At 48.7% G+C, this 20,152-nt stretch overlaps 7 protein-coding genes across 7 annotated transcripts; 2 read left to right on the forward strand and 5 right to left on the reverse strand.

The window, feature by feature from the left end:
• Positions 1 to 219: 219 nt before the first annotated feature.
• Positions 220 to 4,119, forward strand: N7503_003870 (uncharacterized protein; the record flags this gene model as incomplete). The annotated part of the gene is made up of 3 exons (XM_057063417.1): positions 220 to 553; positions 610 to 845; positions 901 to 4,119. 3 exons carry the CDS (start codon positions 220 to 222, stop codon positions 4,117 to 4,119), a joined length of 3,789 nt encoding a protein of 1,262 aa, XP_056924332.1.
• A 1,075-nt stretch (positions 4,120 to 5,194) lies between these two features.
• On the forward strand, positions 5,195 to 5,545 carry N7503_003871 (GNAT family N-acetyltransferase; the record flags this gene model as incomplete). Its single annotated transcript, XM_057063418.1, has 1 exon — positions 5,195 to 5,545. One exon carries the CDS (start codon positions 5,195 to 5,197, stop codon positions 5,543 to 5,545), a length of 351 nt encoding a protein of 116 aa, XP_056924333.1.
• A 65-nt stretch (positions 5,546 to 5,610) lies between these two features.
• Positions 5,611 to 6,786, reverse strand: N7503_003872 (cytochrome P450; the record flags this gene model as incomplete). The annotated part of the gene is made up of 2 exons (XM_057063419.1): positions 5,611 to 6,486; positions 6,541 to 6,786. 2 exons carry the CDS (start codon positions 6,784 to 6,786, stop codon positions 5,611 to 5,613), a joined length of 1,122 nt encoding a protein of 373 aa, XP_056924334.1.
• A 1,189-nt stretch (positions 6,787 to 7,975) lies between these two features.
• Positions 7,976 to 9,310, reverse strand: gprC (the record flags this gene model as incomplete). The annotated part of the gene is made up of 1 exon (XM_057063420.1): positions 7,976 to 9,310. The coding sequence occupies one exon, from the start codon at positions 9,308 to 9,310 to the stop codon at positions 7,976 to 7,978; it is 1,335 nt and encodes a 444-aa protein (XP_056924335.1).
• Positions 9,311 to 13,422: 4,112 nt separating this feature from the next.
• Positions 13,423 to 15,966, reverse strand: N7503_003874 (uncharacterized protein; the record flags this gene model as incomplete). The annotated part of the gene is made up of 1 exon (XM_057063421.1): positions 13,423 to 15,966. The coding sequence occupies one exon, from the start codon at positions 15,964 to 15,966 to the stop codon at positions 13,423 to 13,425; it is 2,544 nt and encodes an 847-aa protein (XP_056924336.1).
• A 635-nt stretch (positions 15,967 to 16,601) lies between these two features.
• N7503_003875 (putative pre-mRNA splicing factor) lies at positions 16,602 to 17,327 on the reverse strand (the record flags this gene model as incomplete). Its single annotated transcript, XM_057063422.1, has 1 exon — positions 16,602 to 17,327. The coding sequence occupies one exon, from the start codon at positions 17,325 to 17,327 to the stop codon at positions 16,602 to 16,604; it is 726 nt and encodes a 241-aa protein (XP_056924337.1).
• A 431-nt stretch (positions 17,328 to 17,758) lies between these two features.
• Positions 17,759 to 19,642, reverse strand: N7503_003876 (uncharacterized protein; the record flags this gene model as incomplete). The annotated part of the gene is made up of 1 exon (XM_057063423.1): positions 17,759 to 19,642. The coding sequence occupies one exon, from the start codon at positions 19,640 to 19,642 to the stop codon at positions 17,759 to 17,761; it is 1,884 nt and encodes a 627-aa protein (XP_056924338.1).
• Positions 19,643 to 20,152: the final 510 nt, after the last annotated feature.

Raw genomic sequence — 20,152 nt, forward strand, 5'->3', positions numbered from 1 at the left:
TTAATTCGGCAAAGGGTCAGCATGAGGTTCTGACATATGCATTATATAAGGCTAGCTTACTGGCCACTATCGGCTAGCGTACGCCAAGGCCGCTAAATCAGCAGTGTCAGACGGAGGGACAGGCAGACACTCCGCCAGATTGCCCTCAAGCGTTTGCGAATCCGAAGTTGAGACTCGGGGATCTATAATAGGTCCAACTGAGGCCAACACTGTTCTGCGATGGGCTTAAGAACCCTCCTCAAGGCCTTACGTCCCTCGGATGGAAAAGAAACGCCTACCTCACTGTCACCGTTGCCATCATCATCACCATCCCCATCGAAAGTGGGCACTGACAAGAACAATAGCGTAGCAGCTGCGACCAGCAGTCATACTCTACAGCCGGGTTCTTGTAACTCCGATCTCAATATTACGTCTGATGACAGCTTGCCACGGGACTTATGGGATGAAGCCTACGCCATTCTCAGCGTAGAAGACCCAGAACTGATAGGAAAGTACGAAAACATCCTGTTGACTCAGATGAAAGGAAAAGGTGATTCAAGCCAGAATCATCTAGGTGAGTTTAGAAACATCCTACCACGAAGTTGGCTGTCTGACGCGACCGGTATTTAGCGCCCGTTGGATCGTATAAACGCGAAGAGCAGCTACGACAAATAGCGAAGAGCAAGGTCGAAGAAATTGATCTAGCACAGTGGCAAGTCAAGATTGGTAACCACTCCGTGGACGTCAGTGGTCAGTTTAACAAAGTTGTCAAGATTGTGGTTGCAGCCAAAGATTTCGTATCTTCAGCTGTCAGTGCTGAGCCACATGCTGCACTAGCGTGGGCTGGGGTGTGCCTTTTCTTGCCGGTATGTCCCAAAGACTGATGAAAGATCTCCGATAATGTCTTATTCTGTATCTTAGCTTCTTCTAAGCCCATCAGAGCAGAAGTCTGCTGCCCATGATGGCCTTGAGGCTGTTCCCTTTTGTGTGCACAGACTAAGGGTCATGGAGAGGCTTATCAGACCAGGGAAATCTGGATTAACTCAGAGTAGCTATCTGTCTGATAGCCTGGAGCTTGTCAAAGACTTCGAGCGTACGGTGGTGGACTTGTATAAGACAATCCTCGAATTCCAGATCCGATTAGTGAGACAGCATTCCAATAACTGGGCGAAACAGTACGGACGAGATATCTTCAAGGCTGATGACTGGACGAGTTTGACCAGTCAGGTCAAGACACTTGAGGCAAAATGCACCGAGATTGCTCAAGACTTGAGTCGCGAGCGGATTGAGAGAGCTTTGCAAGTTAGTGAGCACAACATGCAATGCGGTCTGCAGGAAGTCCAGAAAGAGTTGAGAAGGACAAAGCATGGTATTGAACAGCAGGCTATGATGCAATTTGCTTGGCGACAGACCGATAAGGAGCGCAAATGTGTACAAATGTTTCGACAATCCAATCCGTATGAGAATCAGAAAAACAGAACGCCAAAAAGAGTTTTCGAAACAGGAAAATGGTTCCTGGAGAATGACAAATTTCTTGATTGGCGAGAGAAGGAAGGACCCGATCTCCTTTGGATGTCTGCTAAGCCCGGTTCGGGCAAATCCGTCCTAGTAAAGACAATGATTGACGAGGGTCTGGTTACATTGAGCCATCAGAAGCTGTCCGCTGTCTGTTATTTCTTCTTCAAAGACATCTCCCCATACCAGAGAAGTGCACTCAGCGCCATGTCTGCCATCTTACACCAGCTTTTCTCGGCGTTCCCATCTCTGGTGAAACATGCCCTTTCACCTTATGATTTGAATGGTAGGGAGCTACTCAACTTATTTGACGAGATGTTTGATATTCTCTGCCAAGCGGCTACTGACCCCTCCGTCGGACAAATTGTGTGCATCCTAGACGCCCTCGACGAATGCAATGACGATGATCAATTAGTTCTGATTGAATCAATCATTAATTTCTACCATACATCCAAGAATGATTCAAGATTTGACGATCGGCCTAAGTTGAAGTTCCTCTTAACCAGCCGTCCGTATTCGCACATTCATTCTCAATTTGATGATCTCATAACTGAGGCCCCTACGATTCACTTATCCGGAGATCATGAATCGGAAAATATCAAAGACGAGATTGATTTAGTCATTGATGTCAAGGTCCCAAAGCTTGCTGCTGAAAGGGGGTTCGACGAAGAGGCAACAAAGTACCTGCTTAAGGAGTTGCACACAGTCGACAACAGAACGTATCTATGGCTGAGCCTGATAATGGAAGAAATTCGCCTTAGTGAACGACCAGCCAACAAGCGAGAACTCCAAAAGATTATCTCAAGCTTGCCGCGCAGTCTGATTGATGCTTACGATGCTATCCTGAGGAGGTGCCGCCACCCAGACCTTGCAAGACAGCTCCTGCATATCATCCTGGCGGCCCGAGAGCCTTTGGCAGTCGATGACATGAAAATAGCCACAGCTCTTGCCAGTGATTTTAAATATCGCTCATATGAAGAAATTGGGACTGAACGGTTAGACGCCTTCGAGATGAGAATCAAAAATGTTTGTGGTCTTTTAGTGACCATTGACAACGGCTCTGTGTTTCTCATCCACCAAACGGCCAAGGAATTTCTTATCACGGATGACTACACGAGCCACAGGAGTGACACTTGGAAACACAGTTTCAGTCCGCTGGATTCGGAAACATTACTCGCAAAAATCTGCATCAGTCTGCTTTCTTTCACTCATTTTCTCAAAGCCCCACTCACAATCGATGATTCTGATGATGAACCCCATAAGAAAGTTTCTGAATATACCAAGGATAACCCGTTTCTAGAATATGCAGCAATGAATTGGGTGGAACACTGCCAAGAAGCCATGCTTGGGGAAGATCCAGAATGGGTCTCGTCGATGTTGTTCCTTTGCAGCGTGGAGAGACCGGCATTCAGGACATGGTACGCAATTTACCAGATCTCGGGCAAGAATCATCTCCCTTGGAAGATGACAAGCCTGAATATTGCTGCTGAGTTCGGTTTTCCATATGTTCTTGCCTCTCTTCTAGAAAGTGGAGAAGACCCAAACGAGCCTGATGGCCACGGGGCGACGCCTCTTGCGCGTTCTGTGCAGAAATCCACAGTAGCTGTGGACCTTCTTTTAAATGCCAACGCAGACATCAATGCCTACGGATGGGAGGAACCCTGGTACGAAGATGTCGACAATACGGGCAGCGACATTGAAGTCAAGCCGTTTTCAGGTACCCCTCTGGTCATGGCTGTATTTAGCGACGATGCCGAAATGGTCAAATATCTGATCGAACATGGAGCTGTGATAAATTTTCCTCCGCATAGTTCCCTTACACCGCTCTTCATAGCATGCCTGCAGTACCCTTGGGATGAGAAACCTAAAGCAAAAGAGATTCTCCACCTGCTGCTTCGCTCCGGGGCGGATGTTTGTTTTGAGATGATAAATGAAGATTGGCCGATAGAGATGACCGTCCTCCACTTTGCTGCTATGAACAATGACCTGTCGGTATTGCAAGTTCTTCTTGGATCCAAAACCGCAGATGTCAACTTCCAGCTTCGTGAATCACCGAGCCACGTTCGAATGGAAGATCTAGATACTACCGAGTACCAGTCGATCATCGATGAGCCGGAATGTTCATCTGATAAGATCAAGTCACTGCAGGCTGGCCCTTCTTCCGCCAGTGGAAGAGATATCGATGGGTCCAGAGGAGCCGAAGATTCAAAAGGAGGTGGTGACATTGATGACAACACCTCCATACCCGACAATCAGGATTCCGACGATGATTCTGGGTCCGGGTTCAATAATGATACCCATCAATCTGACTCTTCTGAGTCGAGCGACTCGCCACAAAATTACGTTTACATGATAGGGGCCACTCCATTACACCTCGCAGCAAGAGGAGGATTGGTGAAGAATGTCGAGCTTCTTCTGAAGTATGGAGCCGATCCGCATGTGAAAAATGCCAATGGCTATACAGCAATGGATTTTGCTCTTGAACTGACGCGTATTGAAGATATTGATGATGAAGAGGACTTCAGTTCTATCAAAGCGGAAATTATAGAGTTGCTTGAACAAAACGATCACATTCCCTCGGATGGTGAAGAGTCCTTCCTTGGAACTACTTCTCTTAATGGCTAAGAGATTTTTCTCTCCAGAGTTGCCGGGAAGTGTTGAAATTTCAGCATCGGGCTTATCCAACACTGATGAATGACCTCTGACTCGTTCTATTGGAATGCGTCTCGATTGCGCTAAAGTAATTCATGACCGAGCTTGAGATAGTGCAGCTTTCGAATAGGTGCTGATAGTTATGCATCACTTAATATCCTCAAATTTATCTCGAATGAAACACTATAAGATTCTCATGACAGCCGGGTAGGAGACAGATTGGAATCACCGGTATGGAAGGATTGGTGAGCTAAGATATCTTTCTCCGCTTCAAATGAAATTTATTCGATAATATATTATCAAACTGGGACAGAACCAGTCACGCATCGAGTGAGAGTAATTAAATATTTTGAAGCCTTCGTTGAGGTCACCTTTCTACGATGTACGACTCTTATTTGGGCCGATTGTGAGGACCGGAGACGCTCAGTAAGCATCAAGAGAAGCCAACTTTCTTAGCATTCAGTCAAGTAAAGCATACGTTGCTATCATGAATGAAAGGAGAAGCAAGAGAGCCCTAACAAGCTACCGGCATGTTCATCTCTCATACAGAATGACGGATCATATAGTCCTTTCTGTCCTTCAATATACCGACCGACTCATGGGCAGATGCGAAGGGATTCTCAATTTAGACCATCATTTGTTTAAAAGGAAAGGTGTGTGGATGTGACTGCAAAGGAGAGCCACTTTTGGCGTTTTTTAGATCGCAGGTGAAATCTTAGGACTGACTGTTAAACGAGGTTGACCGAGCGCCAAACATCGGGGTTGATGCTGACTAACAGAGCTAGTTGCAAAATAGTGATGGTGCTGGACCGTGGGCGGTGAAGCGCCGGCATGGAAGGCGATAGCGATCGCTGTTGTACAAGAGTCATGATCAACACACAAGATCATGAAAAGCCTGTCCAAATCAAACATGATAGAACCGCCGCAGCCTTCCAGAGCAGGCCTCGCCATACAAAGAGCGTCACTCCAACATATCCCACTCATCAAGTCAATGGTGGACTCGGCTTATTCAAAATATATTGAGCGTATAGGCAAACCACCAGCACCAATGTCAGCGAACTATGATGAGATGCTGGAAACGCATGACATATTCGTGCTGCACGACGATACCAATAAACCAGTCGGATCCATCGTTCTTAGTGTTGAACGGGATACTCATTCAGTCGAAATCAACAACTTAGTCGTCGGCCCTGCGGCCCAAGGTCGTGGTTACGGTCGCGTATTGCTGAACTGTGCAGAGGATGTTGCACGGTCGGAGAGCTGCTCGGCGTTGACACTCTACACGAATGTGAAAATGTACGAGAATCTGGGAATGTATGTGAAGATGGGATTTGTGGAGACTGGGAGGAAAACTGAGGATGGATTTGAGCGAGTTTATTTTCGGAAGGATTTAGATTGAGTCCCCTGGCTGTTGACGCTTCTTGCCGAGGAAGCCTTCCAAAAAACAAGATATGATAGACATTCTCAAGTTGCTAGCGTTATCTCACATTTATGCGCTGAAGGCGCAATCAAGAAGAAATGCTTTGGCTTCATACTCTCTTCCGTCACGCTTGGAGCCAGTTTCACATTCCCACATTGAAGAAAGAACTCAGCTGTTGCCAGACGTAATTCCATCCATGACAGGTGAATCCCCAAGCAAGTTCGTGATCCAGAGCCAAAGGGAGACATCGCCAGTCGGGCTTGTTCAGACGCTTGGTTATCGCCTGGTAACCACCTCGAAGGATCAAATTTCTCAGGATTAGGAAAGAGTACTGGATCACGATGTATAGTCCAGCTTTGGGTACTAACAGTGATTCCTCCTGGGATATAGTACCCGGAGAATGTCACGCCTCCTTCTGGGACAGAGCGAGGGAGGGCACCAGGTGCAGCGCCATATAATCTTAGTGTCTCGGTGATTGTAGCGTTTAGCAGAGAGAGGGATTCGAGATCGCCTTCTTCCCAGTTTTCCCGCAAAGTCGCAAGCTGGGTGTTGAGCTGGGTGTGTAGTTTTGGATGAGACAGGATAGCCCAGATAACATATGTCAACGTAACAGCGGTTGTGTCCGAGCCTGCGACGATGAAATTCCCGGCTTCGATAGCTACATCCATATCATTGAATGATGCTCCATCTTTCTCAGATGCGTGAACTAGACCCGAAAAGATATTCCGGGAAGACTCGCTGTTGCTCCGACTGTTATTTAGCAAGCTTTGGCCATACCTTAGAAGAGCCTCCCCATTTCCAAACATTTCCCGAACGGACTGGAGAGGTATGTATGGAATGATGTATCCAAGAAATGGAAGCTCGGATAGGATACCTGATCCTTGAATAACAGATTCCAGAATCCGAACATACTCATTTTTCTGTCATAATCAGTAAACACCCGGGAACGTACCCCCAATATTGATTTATCTTACCTCTCCCCGCTGCAACATCTCAAACGACTCTCCAAACATCAGATGCGCGCTTACATCCGTAGCCAGGAATGTTGACCACTTGAATACATCACACACTCCCAAAGTCGTCAGATCTTTCTGCATTTGCGAGATCATTAGCTGAACCTTGTCCCTCACAACAGGTTCCCATGTGCCTCGGAGCACTGTCTTCGAGAAAGGTCGAGCAAACAGCTTCCGCCTTTGCGCATGCTTCTTTACGTCGCGCATATTGAATACTCCTTCCCTCCCTTGTGTGAACTGTTCATACCACTCCGTCTTCAGAAATCCCGATCCGACGCGATGAATTTCTTTCACGTCAGGCAAGGAGGCGATTGCTACTTCGGTTGGCGAAATGCGGACAATTGGTCCGTACTTTTGGTGTAGAGCATGGATATGATAGAGTTGATTTCCACTTATAGTGGCGAGCTTGAGAGGGAGACGGGTTAATATTGAAAGGCGTGGTCCTGGGATGCGACGAAGGGGCGAGGTGAATCCTTTGTATAACAACTGCAATAACGAAAGAGGTTTGTTAATGATAAGTTTCAAGGATCATGGTTTGAGAGTGCGTATTACATGTACAAACCAAGCTAGGAAGAATAGAATGATGTACAGCGCCATGCCGAGTCGGTATTCCATTTTGCCTCGACTGCAATATAATAGAAATGGTGAATATCAATAAGAGAGACTGAGGGTAATGGAGGAGGTTAAGTTTACGCAGGTTGAGAAGGCTTTATAAAGACGACGAAGGGGGCTCTGATAAATTCGCCTATACGAGCTGTAAGCTGCTTCCCGGGATTACTTGGTGCGGTTCCAAGGCTTATAGTCCGGCAGGTCGGCCCCACTCGTCGGATTTGTGGGGGAGGAAGCTTTCCACGAAATACCAATCATTCCCCGCATTCCCACTGGGTTTCTCTTCAACTTGCTTCCAAAGTTGGTCCGAGCAAATAGAGAAGTTCTCAGTGTATATTTGGTTGCTGATGGCTATGTAAGCGCAGCACCTCCGCCTGTATCTACAATGAACACCATAAAGCCAAAAAAGTGATTGTTCGAGCTCCTTTCATTTCACCAAATTTTTACGCTCAGATACCCAGCTATAGATGGTATAACTATGTCTTGGGAAATTTTGAATTTTTTTGAATAGATAGGTGTACATGGGAGTCCTCATAATCCCAATGACAGAAGAAAAAGACACGACCCTTTCGAAAATATGTACAAAGTTCCACAGGAGGATGAAATGGTAGAAAAGGGGATATGAGAGAAGGTAAACATAGAGAGAGGATGTGAAGAAGACACCGGATCACGTCGGAAGTCATAAAAGGGGCGGTTAAGTAACCAGGAAATTAAAGTGCATCAGCAAAACATATCTGCACGAGCATGAGATAAAAGAAACAAGAACAGCAAGTCAAATAAAATCATATCATCGCCTCCACGTGCGCGATGAAGGTTCAGCAAAATCTTCTTTGCTGGACCGTTCACTCGCACCCTCTGATGGGTATGCAGATGCAGGCTCATGCGTGATTTCAATGGTGGTCTCCTGGTATACCTTGCCCATGGGACCCATCTCGACACTAGGCTGAACGATATTATCGGTCGAGCCATCGAGGTCTGTGCCGTCCGAGATGGCGTTTTTCCTGGACTTAGGCTCGGCAGTGATGGTAGTCAAGTGATCTCCGCGACGTCCCTTGCTGCTGGCGAATTTGTTGTAAGAACGGTCCTCGCTGGGCTCGGAATCGATGATGAGGTTACGACGGGTAAGAGTGTATAGCACGACGTCGACTAGGCCGGAACTTGTCATGAAGGCACCTGAGTAAAAGTTAGCGGGGTTGCTCGATCGTGAGATGAGGGTGTGGAGGGAGTACATACCAGCGCAACAGAAGAAGGTGAGAGATGGAGTGCTGCCATTTGCCGTGGCCATACGTCCAGCGGCGAGTGGAAGTGAAAGAACAATGTAGACAATGGGGTAGATGGTCATGTATCCAACCACGCGTCGCAGGCGCTTCAGACTTTCCAACTGGCTGTTACCCAAGATAGACGATTGAGCAATCTGTCTGCGGAGCTGGAAGTACATAACAGCGTAGAGACAGACAGTGCCGAACTCAGCGAAGAAAATCCAAATGTAATGAGTCCAGAGACGAACGGTTTCATACTCTTCGCTAATCCAGCACCAGGCGCCGGATGGAACAAACACATCGGCTCCGTACATGCCAATTGGAATGATCACAATGATAGCGATGAAAGCCCAAACACCACAAACGAAGCAGATGAATGTTCTGTAGGACATTTTGCGACCCCAAACAACAAGAAGGAATGTGTGAATCGCAATGGCCAGGACGAATAGACCACTGCCCGGATCGCCGATCTGAAGCCATAACCCTTGAAGAAAGCAGCCGGCGGTGCCTGATTTGATTTTGTCGGTGACGATCCATTTCAGGCAAATCAGGAAGGCAAGCGATTGTTGAAAGTCAGCCAGGACGAGGTTGTAGATGAGAATAATGTACTGGTTGTAACCGATGTATCGGGTGTATGAGCCTTTCCAGAAGATAAGGCGATAGGTAATGAATGATAGTAAACCTCCTGTCGCGAAAAACGACAAGAAAGCCATGATAGTAATAGCGATGAGGCCTCGTCGTTGCACCACTGGCAGCGGGTCGATATCTAGCGTCACATCCTCGTGAAGCCGAGCTGCCAGGGAATGGGAATGCCCTGAGCGGCTGTTGTCCGCCAGCATTTTAAGAATTGTGATTGCCGACATTGTTGTTTATGTCAACAAAAGATATCAAAATTAGAGATCTCGTGTGACACCCCCGGAGAAGTGTGGAAAATAATGAATGGCTCGCTGGTTTCAGCGTCCAGGGCGTGACGTCGAGTCTCGTTTCAGTTGTAAGGCTGCAAATCAGGGCCTGTCAATCAAAAGCACGGTCCGGTCCGTTCGAGAACGTGTGCTCCTCTATCAGATCGGTTATGTCAGGCTGGCGAATAACTGACAGACGGACGAAAGGAAAGACCAGAAAGGATGCAAATCGCAGCGTAGAGTGGAATAATTAAACGCGGGAGGACCCAGATCCAACGACATGGAAAAAACCCACACATGCACTATGCCGGGCACAACGAACTCTAAACTCAATAAGTGAAGACGGGGCGACCCAACTGCAAAAAGGGTTTGTTGCCGTCATGCTAATCCACAACAACCTTTGGCCTGCCCATCATTTCCGCAGGACCCAGAAGAGAAGAGTTTAACCCAGGAATTGAGACAAAAGACTCCATCGAAAGTGGTGCATGGTCCAGGACTGCCAAGCGGTATCCACTTCAGGCCTCCTCTTTGAACAGGGGTCGAAGTGGAGAGAAGTGGGAATTTTGTCCCAGGAATCGAATGAAGTCAAAGTTTGGTCCAGGCGGCTGAACCCACTAAGACCATCCGAGCGTCATCCCCCATTATCAGTACCGAATAGGGGCACAGGCAAGAACAACTGCGAATCTACTCATTTTTGGGAAAGTCTTTGACATGAACATGGCATGGTAAGCATGTTACTCCGAACGCCACAAACTTAGACTCCGCACCGGCGCGGACAACGTCCACAATGCTCTAGTACTCTGACCACTCACGGGCCGTGCTGACGTTTAAACCCCGTCATGTTAATGCAGGGGCGGGCTTCTGGAACGCTAGCGGAAGACACGGGTGAGTTTTGCCACGCAAATACATAATACCAACCCCCTGGACGGAGTACCCGGTCCCACTTGATATTTCTAGTTCAAGACTCTAAGTGGACTGACTAGTCATGGTTGTGGTTGATTGGTGTTGTCGCAGATCGACCTTATCAATAGCGGTGTACGCGGTGCTAGAGTCAATGGGAAACGCGTACTCAAGCAGGTTTCGGGCAGGTTCCGAAAGACCACATTGGATAATGAGATTGTTCTCAAGGAAATTGAGATCAGTGACCAACAAGTGAAGCAGGGTTTGGTAGATGCTTATTAAACCCCGCAGTTTTGACCCGCTAGACAGTCTTTACAATGAGACACATGTCTGCCAAGAAAAGATCCAGACAAAAATTGGTCGATCGCACAGTTGGAGAGTTCGCAGCGTGTATGTAATATTGATCTGGGCAATGGTTTGATTGGGGCGCGGAACAAGCTTAGCTCCACGCTAATCACACCGGCTGCCCCATGCGATGGGGCCCGGCAATGAGAGCCGGTCCAAGTGAATTTTGCTGAGCCTAACAAGCCCACAGAACATATTGAAGCGCTTGAGCTGCATCACCATACCGGCTTTTACCCTGTATTCTCTTTTCGGAACGGAGTTAATCTGGTACAGAGTTTTCATCAAAGGTTAAAATGCTCGTGTGTCAGCCAATGTGGCGTCGATTAACAATACATACCAGCACGGCTCGCGGGAAATCTCCTCGGGGATTATTGCAGGACTCCTCCCCATGTGCCAGTGCAGATCTGATCCGCAAAAGATAATTCGGGGATTCTGGTAACCATGTGCCGAGGATCTAGAAGGGCAAATAGTCCTCCCAAATAGGTGATGATGCGCGGTAGCATTGAAGAGCTACTAGCGCGCTTAGTGGATCACAACGTGGATTGGATCAACAAGGTGATCAAAGGATGGTTATACGCTGGGACCGTCCCGCTAGCAGCGATCGTGGAGATTGCAATTGCCTTCAAAGCATTCATATATCTTGAGGGAGCTGAATCCCGAGCATTGCGTACGCCGTCATTTTACCTGCGACACATTGTGGAAGGCGGTGAAATGCGATATTTTTCAACATGACAGACGTCAATCGATTCTCAGAGTAAAAAGTCAAAACACGAGTTTGTCTTCACAACAAACAAGGCCCATGGTTTGCATGTTGACACCCATGAATACAATTCTGCAATTCCATGGTTCATTCTTCAGCTTCATATTATCCAAACTCACAGGGCAAACCCTTGATCTCCTTCACCTGCCTGATCCCGTTAGTTACCCCCGCTAGCCCCGCTGATCGTCCATCTCGTCGGCCCTTTTACTGAAAAACGACATCAGTAACATTAGCTTGTTTTTAGCGTTGGGATGTAATTTGCAATTCCTATTGGCGGATGTCGCATTCATGTCCGATTTTTCACTGATATAGCCTAAGTGTAGTCTAGGCGCGCTATTAAAATCTTAACCTAGCCCTTTTTGAGCCTGTTCTGTAAACTGTGCGTGGTATTCAGCATGGCTCAATAATGCTGAATGCCATTGATTGATAAGGTACTCAAACTACCTCGGTAGCCTTCCCTAAGCAAGGACGCATAATTTTAGTGTTTGAAGAGGGCATCTGCCTATATTCTGGATTGGGAAGTTCCTTAACCCTGGTACTGGAATTTGATTAATACTGGCATATGGAGTACAAGACAAGCAATAGCCACCATGCGTGTCAGGAACAACCATTAACTGAATCCGGAGACTGGTCATTCCTGGCACGACCCGAATTTTTCGGTTCCAAGGTTACTGCATGTGAGGCCCTCATGGAGCCAGAGAACTTTAATTTGCCAATCAGCTTAAATGACACTATTGTCTATTAGTGCAGCCTCATGGCGGGCAGCATGGCTATTCGAGGGGAGAACATCTCCCAAAATTCGGGGTGTCTCGAAGGTCCTGCATGACATTGAATAATTTCTAATACGCCTAATTGATCTGCAAAACCCCTGGGGATCAGATAAGTAATGCCAATGTCGGCGAATAATTTATTCAAAATTTTCGTCCACGGCCCGCGATGGTAATTTATAATCGAAGCCACAGTACTCCGTAGACTTAGCTTCGCGGTCGCTTAGTCGGTTTTCATCTATGAGGCCATTCTAAGGGTGTACATTGTGTAGCGAATACATAACATGCAACCTCCAATTCACCTCTGACATCTCAACCTGGGGATCTTGTCCACCTCCTATCCTTGATGACCACTCCACATCTATAGATGCAGATCTTCTCATCATCAAAGTTCTAGATAATCACGCCATATTCTCATTGATAGACAAGACCATTTTTCGGCACAGGTCCAAGCTCCCCTATTTCCAAGATTTCGGTTTGCCGATCAAGATCTACTTTCTGCACATCTGCCAATATTGAGCAAGGTTCTCCAATTTAGGTTTTAATGCATAAGCGTTGGCATAAGCGGCTTGTCTGGCAACGCGCTTTCGGCACATGGCGCATGGACCTGCTGTCGGTATATTGCGGTCATTACGATTGGCAATATAGAATTTGAAGAACCCAAAAAAGGTAGTTCTCGGCCGGCTGGTCATTATTACGCCACCTGAGCATGATTTTGGTTTGTCAATAGTTTAGATGCGGTGCATTCTTTATCTCGGGATATACTTTCAGATATCATTTCGGCAGATGCTGGCTTCCAAGGTCCCGAGGTCGCAGTATAGGGGTTGATATAAATGATTTTGTGGAATAGGGGTATCCTGTATGGTTCTCCAGACTTCAGGCCGCGGATGCTTGGAAGGTTCCAGCGTCACTTCTCTGATGTGGGACAGGCCAAAGACCACCTCGATGGCATCGAGGCCATTGTATTGTGCCTTCTAGGTTCAGTCAAGAGTCAAGGGTGTCAACATGTTGTGGATTTTAATAGCTAAGTGTAAACAGTCAAATACAAAGTACGGCTCATGGCAATCATCAATCATAAAGAGCAAAAACAGACAACATGAACCAAATGGCTGACAAATTCCATCAATAGTTGGAAAAATAGCATTGGAACGTAGGAAGAAATGGAAAGTGAGGGAGATGGAGTTGGGTATCATCAGTTCATCAATCAAGCGCACCCGATGCAATAATATAACGATCTCGTATGAAATCCATAAAGTCCTCCCGCTAATTTGAACCGCTCAAGCTCGGAGTAAAGAGCAGAATTACCGGCGTCTAGTGTTTCGCTCACGACGACCGACCTGAGAATCTTCCTCGTCTTCTTCTTCGACGGGAGCGGGGGTACGGCGCTCAGTCCGTCGCTTGGGTCGACGACGCCGGTTAGAGCTGATGTTACTAGCCGAGTCATCTGGGGCTAGAGAGCGGTCATCGTCGTTGAGGAAGTCTTCCTCGCCGCTGTCCCAGCCGCCGATAGCGGAAGCTGGTGTGCCTAGACGGGCTTCCACGAATGAGCCGCGTCGGCCCTGGCTGGCGACGGAGAGGCCTGCTCCACGTTCTCGGAGTGCACGACGGACGACTTCGGCTTTGAGGTGCAGGGTTTCGAAAGCGTCTTCGAGTGCTTCCATGCCGAGGAAGATGTCGCGTTCAATTTCTGCCAAAGCGGCGATTTCGGTCTCTTCGTCTAGTGCGATAGGCCCTCCGTGCGCGGGGGATGTTGGAGCTCCATTGGGTTGGCTGCCGGGGCGGAAGCTACCGTCCATATAGTTGGGGGTTGGACCGCGGGAAATTCCTCCGGCGCTGAAGGGAGTGTTGGAACGGCTGCCGCTATAGCGAGGATTAGACTGTGATGTGTCCTCGGCACCACTGCGAAGGAAGCCGTCGAAGCGACCAGAGATAAGAATCTCCCACTCGTCATCGCTAATGGCGGATAGGGTGGCTAGGACGTGGTGCAAGCCAGGGTTGTTGAGCATGAACATGGCTGCTTCTGGGTCGCGAGGAAGTGTCGGTAGGCGATAGAGTCGCTGAATTGCTAGAGACGAGGAAACAAGTGCAGAGGGCTTGGGTCGGACCTTTTCATCATCGGATCGAGGGACCGGGGTCGAAGAGTTGATGCCAAGAAGAGCGCAAAACAAGGAGCGTTGGTGTGGTTCGAGATAAGTCAACATGGCGAAAGTAAGAGTCTCATCATCCACCTCTCCAGGAGCACTACTAGGTGTATCATTTTGTTCGGAAAGCCATTTGTCCACGGCAACCTTTGTTTTGCGGGATTGCCGAATGAAATGTTCGCGGTACTCCTCTGGTACATCAACATCTAGCTTTTGCATGGGAATATGCTCCTCCCCAGCTAAGCCAGTGTCAACGGTTGGAGCCATAACAAATGGTGGCCACATAGGAAGTTCGCGACGACCAGAAACTAGCTCCAAAACTTCTCCCCAGCTTACTCCAGATGGGCGTTCCTCCTCTTCACTTCGTTCACACATGAGACAACTACAAGGCTCCGAGGAGATATCACGCGCGAACACTGCCTCTAGACGGTCTAATAGCCGTCGCGCAACAGAGCGATACCCAGTCGCCACAGCGATAGATCCGTTTTTGCTCATCACTTTTTGGTAATCATCAAGAAGGCTGTTGAATGGATCAAAGAACTTGGCGGCAGCTTGATGAGGATGGGTATTGGACTGGGCGAAAGGATCGGATGAGCTGGGCACGGGGAGCAGTGTACGCGATACTCTGTTCTTAAGACCACCATGTTGCAGCAAGTAGTCAACCCTCGGGATAGTCAACGGAACGGCAGGCGGGGGAGGTGGAGGCGGCGGTGCCCCAAATGATGGGCCGGGTGGGACATTTCGACCGTATTCGAGAGAATCATCGCTAGGAGTATGACGATGAGAAAATGCCGACCGGTTTTGGGTGCGCGACGGAGGCTTGACGATTGGCGGGGAGGGTTTTCGTGTAGGGATATACTGCTGGTTCGGGGCGATAGAGGTGGCATCAGATCCATTCAGAGATTCGGCTCCTACATCACGAGCCGTTAAATTTGATTGCGAAGGCGACATCGTAGAGCGGCTAGATCGTTTTGGGAGCTTCTTCTCTTCGGAGGAGATCTTGGTCTTGGAAGGCTTGTGGGTGGCGCGGGGTGATGATTCCTTCTCCTTCTCTTTCTCAGTCCTAGATGACCTGGACTTGGGTGTTTCAGCGCGCACTGTTCTGCTAGACTTGCTTCCATCATCCTTTTTAGACTTCAGGCTGGACGACGAGCGATTCACCTCCGTCCGGATCTTGATGCTTGCTTTCTTCTTGGGCTTCTCTGGGCTATTGTCTTTTTCCTCCTCTTCGACGGGTGTACCTCTTCGAGAAGAAGGTTGGTCCAGTCCTGTTAGCGGTGGACTTGGAGGGGCTTGGTGGTTCTCTGTGTGGTGACTCGGTCGATTCTCTTTCCCATCCTCCTGTTCGGTGAGGTCGGTCGGGTCCGGCGTAGGGATATTTGCTGTGCGAACATCTTCCTTGCTGTGCGCCTTGGAGAAATTCGGATACGGTAGACTGGATCTCGATTCGAGGAAAGAGGCCGTGCCCGACCGGCTCTCGGTGTCAACGCCGGGCATCGAGGAGCGACGTGGGGGCTCACTGTGGGAAGTCGAGGCGGAGATGGTGGATTGAACCACTGGTTCTGGTTCGGGATCCTTGGTTGAGGTGCGGGAGGACCGTACCTGGGAGAGCTGCGATGAACGCTTGGGACGTTGTTTCCAGTGCTTGGCTTTGGACTTTGCGGTCCTATCGGCGGTGCTGTTGGGTCTCACTGGAAAAAACATGACTCCAGCGAAATCGCAGCCGCACTATGTGGATCCCTTCAGAACCCTTGGGCCCGCAGGTTCATCGGACTCCGTTTATCTCGTCTGTGCTTTCGCAACCCGTCGAGTCAGAATGGAGTATACTGCCACTGAGGGGAAAGTCTTCCTATTCGGGTTCTCCAACGGTGTAGCGTTTGTGTTATGTTCCGCCTGGCGCCTAGGTTGGGCAGTGAGTTGTCAAGGGTGGCTCAGCGCTTGCGTCGATCGCCCTGCGGGAAGGACCCCGGCATTCCGTTACGGGGTAAAAGATGATACAGATACAATTAAAGTGAAATATGACAAGCTGGGATTAAAGAGAGCCTGAGCATCAGGTACAATGCATGAAGTTGGAGTCAAACATGGCGATGATCGGGGAATGAGAAGGTTCCAGATTCCAATGCGGTGAGCAGACCGACAAATGAGGCCCCGCTTTATTGACGTGGAGGTCTAGTGCTGCATGGAAGCCTAAAATCAAGGCTGAAACGAAAACCTTGTAACTCAAAATAGTCGAATATCAATGGCAATGGCTACTAGAAATGGGACATAGACGGATACTAGGGAAAGGACATGGTGCAGGGTATCATTCAAACAGCAACACTAAAAGCAAACAAACACAGTCAATACTCGTGCAATCCATTTGCTGCTTTCACAGGCGAAGTCTCCAGTACCCAATTTCCGTCCTCTTCGTGGGCCACTCCACCCGCTCGTGCAGCTCGTAGCGTCTTGTCACTTGCTGCAGTGAGATCACCTGTGTGATGATCCCACACCCAACCCTCCTTCAGCCAGAGCCAAGTTAGATATGCACGTAACTCTTTATCCTGGGGAAGTACCGATTTCCATTCAGGGACAAATCCAGATGTAGTTGCTCCAGTCCCGACCCAGTCTGTAGCCATCCCTCGGAGTTCGTCACGACAGAAAATGCGCCAACTGTCCAGGGAGTAAGCACCAACACCGGATAAGTGGGCAACTTCCCATGCTGAACGTGGGTCTTCATCGTCAACACATTCATCGGGGCCAATGTCCCGACCATCCAGTCTGTTAGGATAGTGCATCTTCCGATAGCGTTTGTTTTTAACCGGAGGGTTGATCTGCCAAGTTTGCGCGATTGAGATGCACTTCCTAGCACGCTGGTTTTGGAACCCAAGGCAGCGAATCATAGACACAAGCTCCGATTCATGGGCAGCAGCCATGGAGTCGATAGTAGGGTAGCGGTCGAAGACTTTGAAGAGAACTGGTAAAGCCACACCACCTCGAGTGCGGTTGAGAAATATTGTTGCAATAAGTAACTTGAACGGCTCGTGCGCTAGCTGTTCCTGCACAAGGCCGAAAGATGTAGCATTCATAGGGGGAAACGGAAGACAAGATTGTGGATCACTTGGCAACTTCGGGAAATAAGGAGAGATCTTGGGTGCTTTTGATCGTAATTGCTTCGGATCGTTGGGGAGCAGAAAAGATATTTGCTTGACAGGAGTCTGAGGGGCGACAGCGGATTCTGCGGATACACCCCGAGGACTCTTCACGGGGGTTGGAGGGCACACAGAAATCCCATCTTCAAGGTCGAGATCGCTGGGAACATCACTTAAGGATGAGTCTGATAACAAACAGTCAGGGGATAGATCAAAGTCTTCAAGGCATTTGTATGCTTCTGGGGGAATAGTCGTATTGTACAAGCCGCGTCTTGCCGGTCTAGGTGAAGGAATGTCGATAGTGGCAGTGTGGAAATATCTGGACGTCACCTCATCACTGGGGGTCACCCCTGGTGAATCACGGGTTATCAAAAATCCAACTCCCACTGTTTCGGATCTGGCGATAATTGGCCATAGTGGGATCCTGGCTTGCTGCTGCTTGGCCTGTCTGACGCCGGTGTTGAGGGTAGAGGAAATTGAACCGAGTCGATCTTTTGTGGAGTGGATACTGCTGGTTGCGATGCCGGTGTCGAAGGTACTGGAGCTTGAGACGATGTAATCTCTCGTGAAGGAGCGACTACTCGTTCATCCGGATTGATACCCAGATCTGATGTTTTGTCTTTTTTATTGTTCCGTTTCTTTTCTCTCTTGCGCTTGTTCTTCATCGTTTTCCTTTTATTTTGTTTCGATGTCTCGGAATGCACATCTCCAGACTGCAAATCCGTCTGAGCTTCCGAGTCCTGGTTAGTTTGAGGATTAACAATGGAGAGCCTTGTGTTGTTCTTTTCGGAGCCCTGCCGTAGTCTTTCCGTCTTGTCCCCTTGTGCGGACTCGGTCTCCGGCTCAATTTTCATTTGATCAAGAGGATTTAGATCATTTAGATCCAGCGAAGACTCATCAAGCGCATTGCCGTTATCGGCAATAACTGGTGGACTCATAATCAAACTCTCCTCAAGCGCAACACTCATCCTCCGTAGGGGCTCGTTGTCTTGGGATTTGTCCCCATTTGATTTGGTTTGTTCTTGATCGGACTCACAGGTGAGATCGATGATTTCTTGATCGGCGCGAATCTGTTCTTTAGTCTTTGTGGGGAATTCTGCAGCGAGGGTGGGCGATTCTGGTATTTCATCAGGGCCGTCCATAGCATCTGTGAAACCAATCCTTTCCTGGCGCAGCTCTTGCAAAGAAGTATGAATTCGAGGATCGGCGCCGTTGATACCCTGGCTGTCCTCGACCTGTACTACAGGTTGGACAGAGGCACTTGAATCTTTGGAAGAGCGTCTCTTGCCAGTCTTGCGTTTTTTGGAGCTGGATTCGTCTGTCTGGTCTAGGCTCCTCTTGCGAGTCTTTTTCAGCAAGGGAACTTCTTTCAGCGTGTCGTCGATTTCTTCACCGAATGTGGTCTCGTGCTGATTACCCGGACTCCCAGCTGGAGCGCCAACAGTATCCAAGTAGATCCGGCGCACGTATTCGAGCAAACCACTGATCGCTGCGTCGGGCATCCCTGCGGAGATAGCCGTCTCTCGCAGGTCAGTAGTAAACTGGACTCTCGCAGAGCGTGACACAGGCTGGACTGGTGTCTCAAAGAACTCATGGGTCACGACATATTGAATGATTTCCTCTCCCTTCACTGGACCCACGGATGCAAAGATGACATCCTCCTCAGCTTCATCTTCAAGATCGTCTGGTTCAATATCTCCATTGTCATTCTTGAGGGGTTTTACAGGCACTTCATTGTCGGTTTCAACAGCTTCGTTCTCAGCTTCAACGGCTTCGTTCTCGGCTTCAACAGACTTCGAAGCAGTACTGTTCTCGTCCACCACGCTACCCTTATCACCGTTCGCATTCGGGTGGTTGTCCATCGTCGGTACAGATTCTTCTTCGTCCTCGCTGGCCATATCAACAACTGTGATGCTTCTTCGAGTTGCTGCCCGTGTTCGAGGCCGTGTTGTCGGGGACTTTTCTGCGTTGTTGGAGGTGGCCGGGGAGGTGAGGAAGTAGGGTGACTTCAAGGCATGCTTCTTCGTCTCAGAGGCGGAAGTGGCCACGTGCTCAGGTACTGAAGTAGAACACTTCTCACTCTGGCAGGCATTGTTCATAGGCCAGTCCTCATCTCCGAGGGCATCAAAGCTCGCCTCCTCAGACAGGATCTCATCGACGATGGCGTCGAATAGTGGAGGGAAGGGCTTGAATTTGGAGAACTCTTCGCTGGGTGGAGGAAGGACGACTTGGATGTTATCAGTCAATGCCATTTTAATCGTCACGCAAGAGCTTGGATCTCCGTCGTTGAAAGGTCGATATGGGGGTGCATGAGATGCATGGGTTGGTGGAGTGTAGGGAGGTTCAAGATCGTCCTGTTCACCAAGAGAATGTCAGTCTAGGTGTATTGGAATAGATGCATGCGCAACTACTTACTGGGATTGCAGAGTTCCAGTGCTCTGTTGCAGGGTATTGAGAGCGTCAAGCACAATCAACTTCTTTGTTCAACACGCGAACGCGGGTCCTCAATGCGCGTGCAACAAAGAAATGTACGGATAACAAAAGCAATACAGGAAAACAGACCTGAAATTTGCTCTAAAGAATGATGCGAGCTCGCTGATATGCAGTATGCGAAAAAAGAACAAGTCAAACCATTCCCAAGACTCTTGGTCATAATCTGGCGTTGACAAGAAAAAAAGGACTCCGCGTTCCGATTAACGCACGGGCCATCTCTATATCGGTCTCTTATCGCGAACTGGACTAGACGATCAATAACTATAATC

Source organism: Penicillium pulvis (genome assembly GCF_028828015.1).
Source record: "Penicillium pulvis strain IBT 33274 chromosome Unknown contig_1_segment0_segment0, whole genome shotgun sequence".
Classification (NCBI taxonomy): Eukaryota; Fungi; Ascomycota; class Eurotiomycetes; order Eurotiales; family Aspergillaceae; genus Penicillium; species Penicillium pulvis.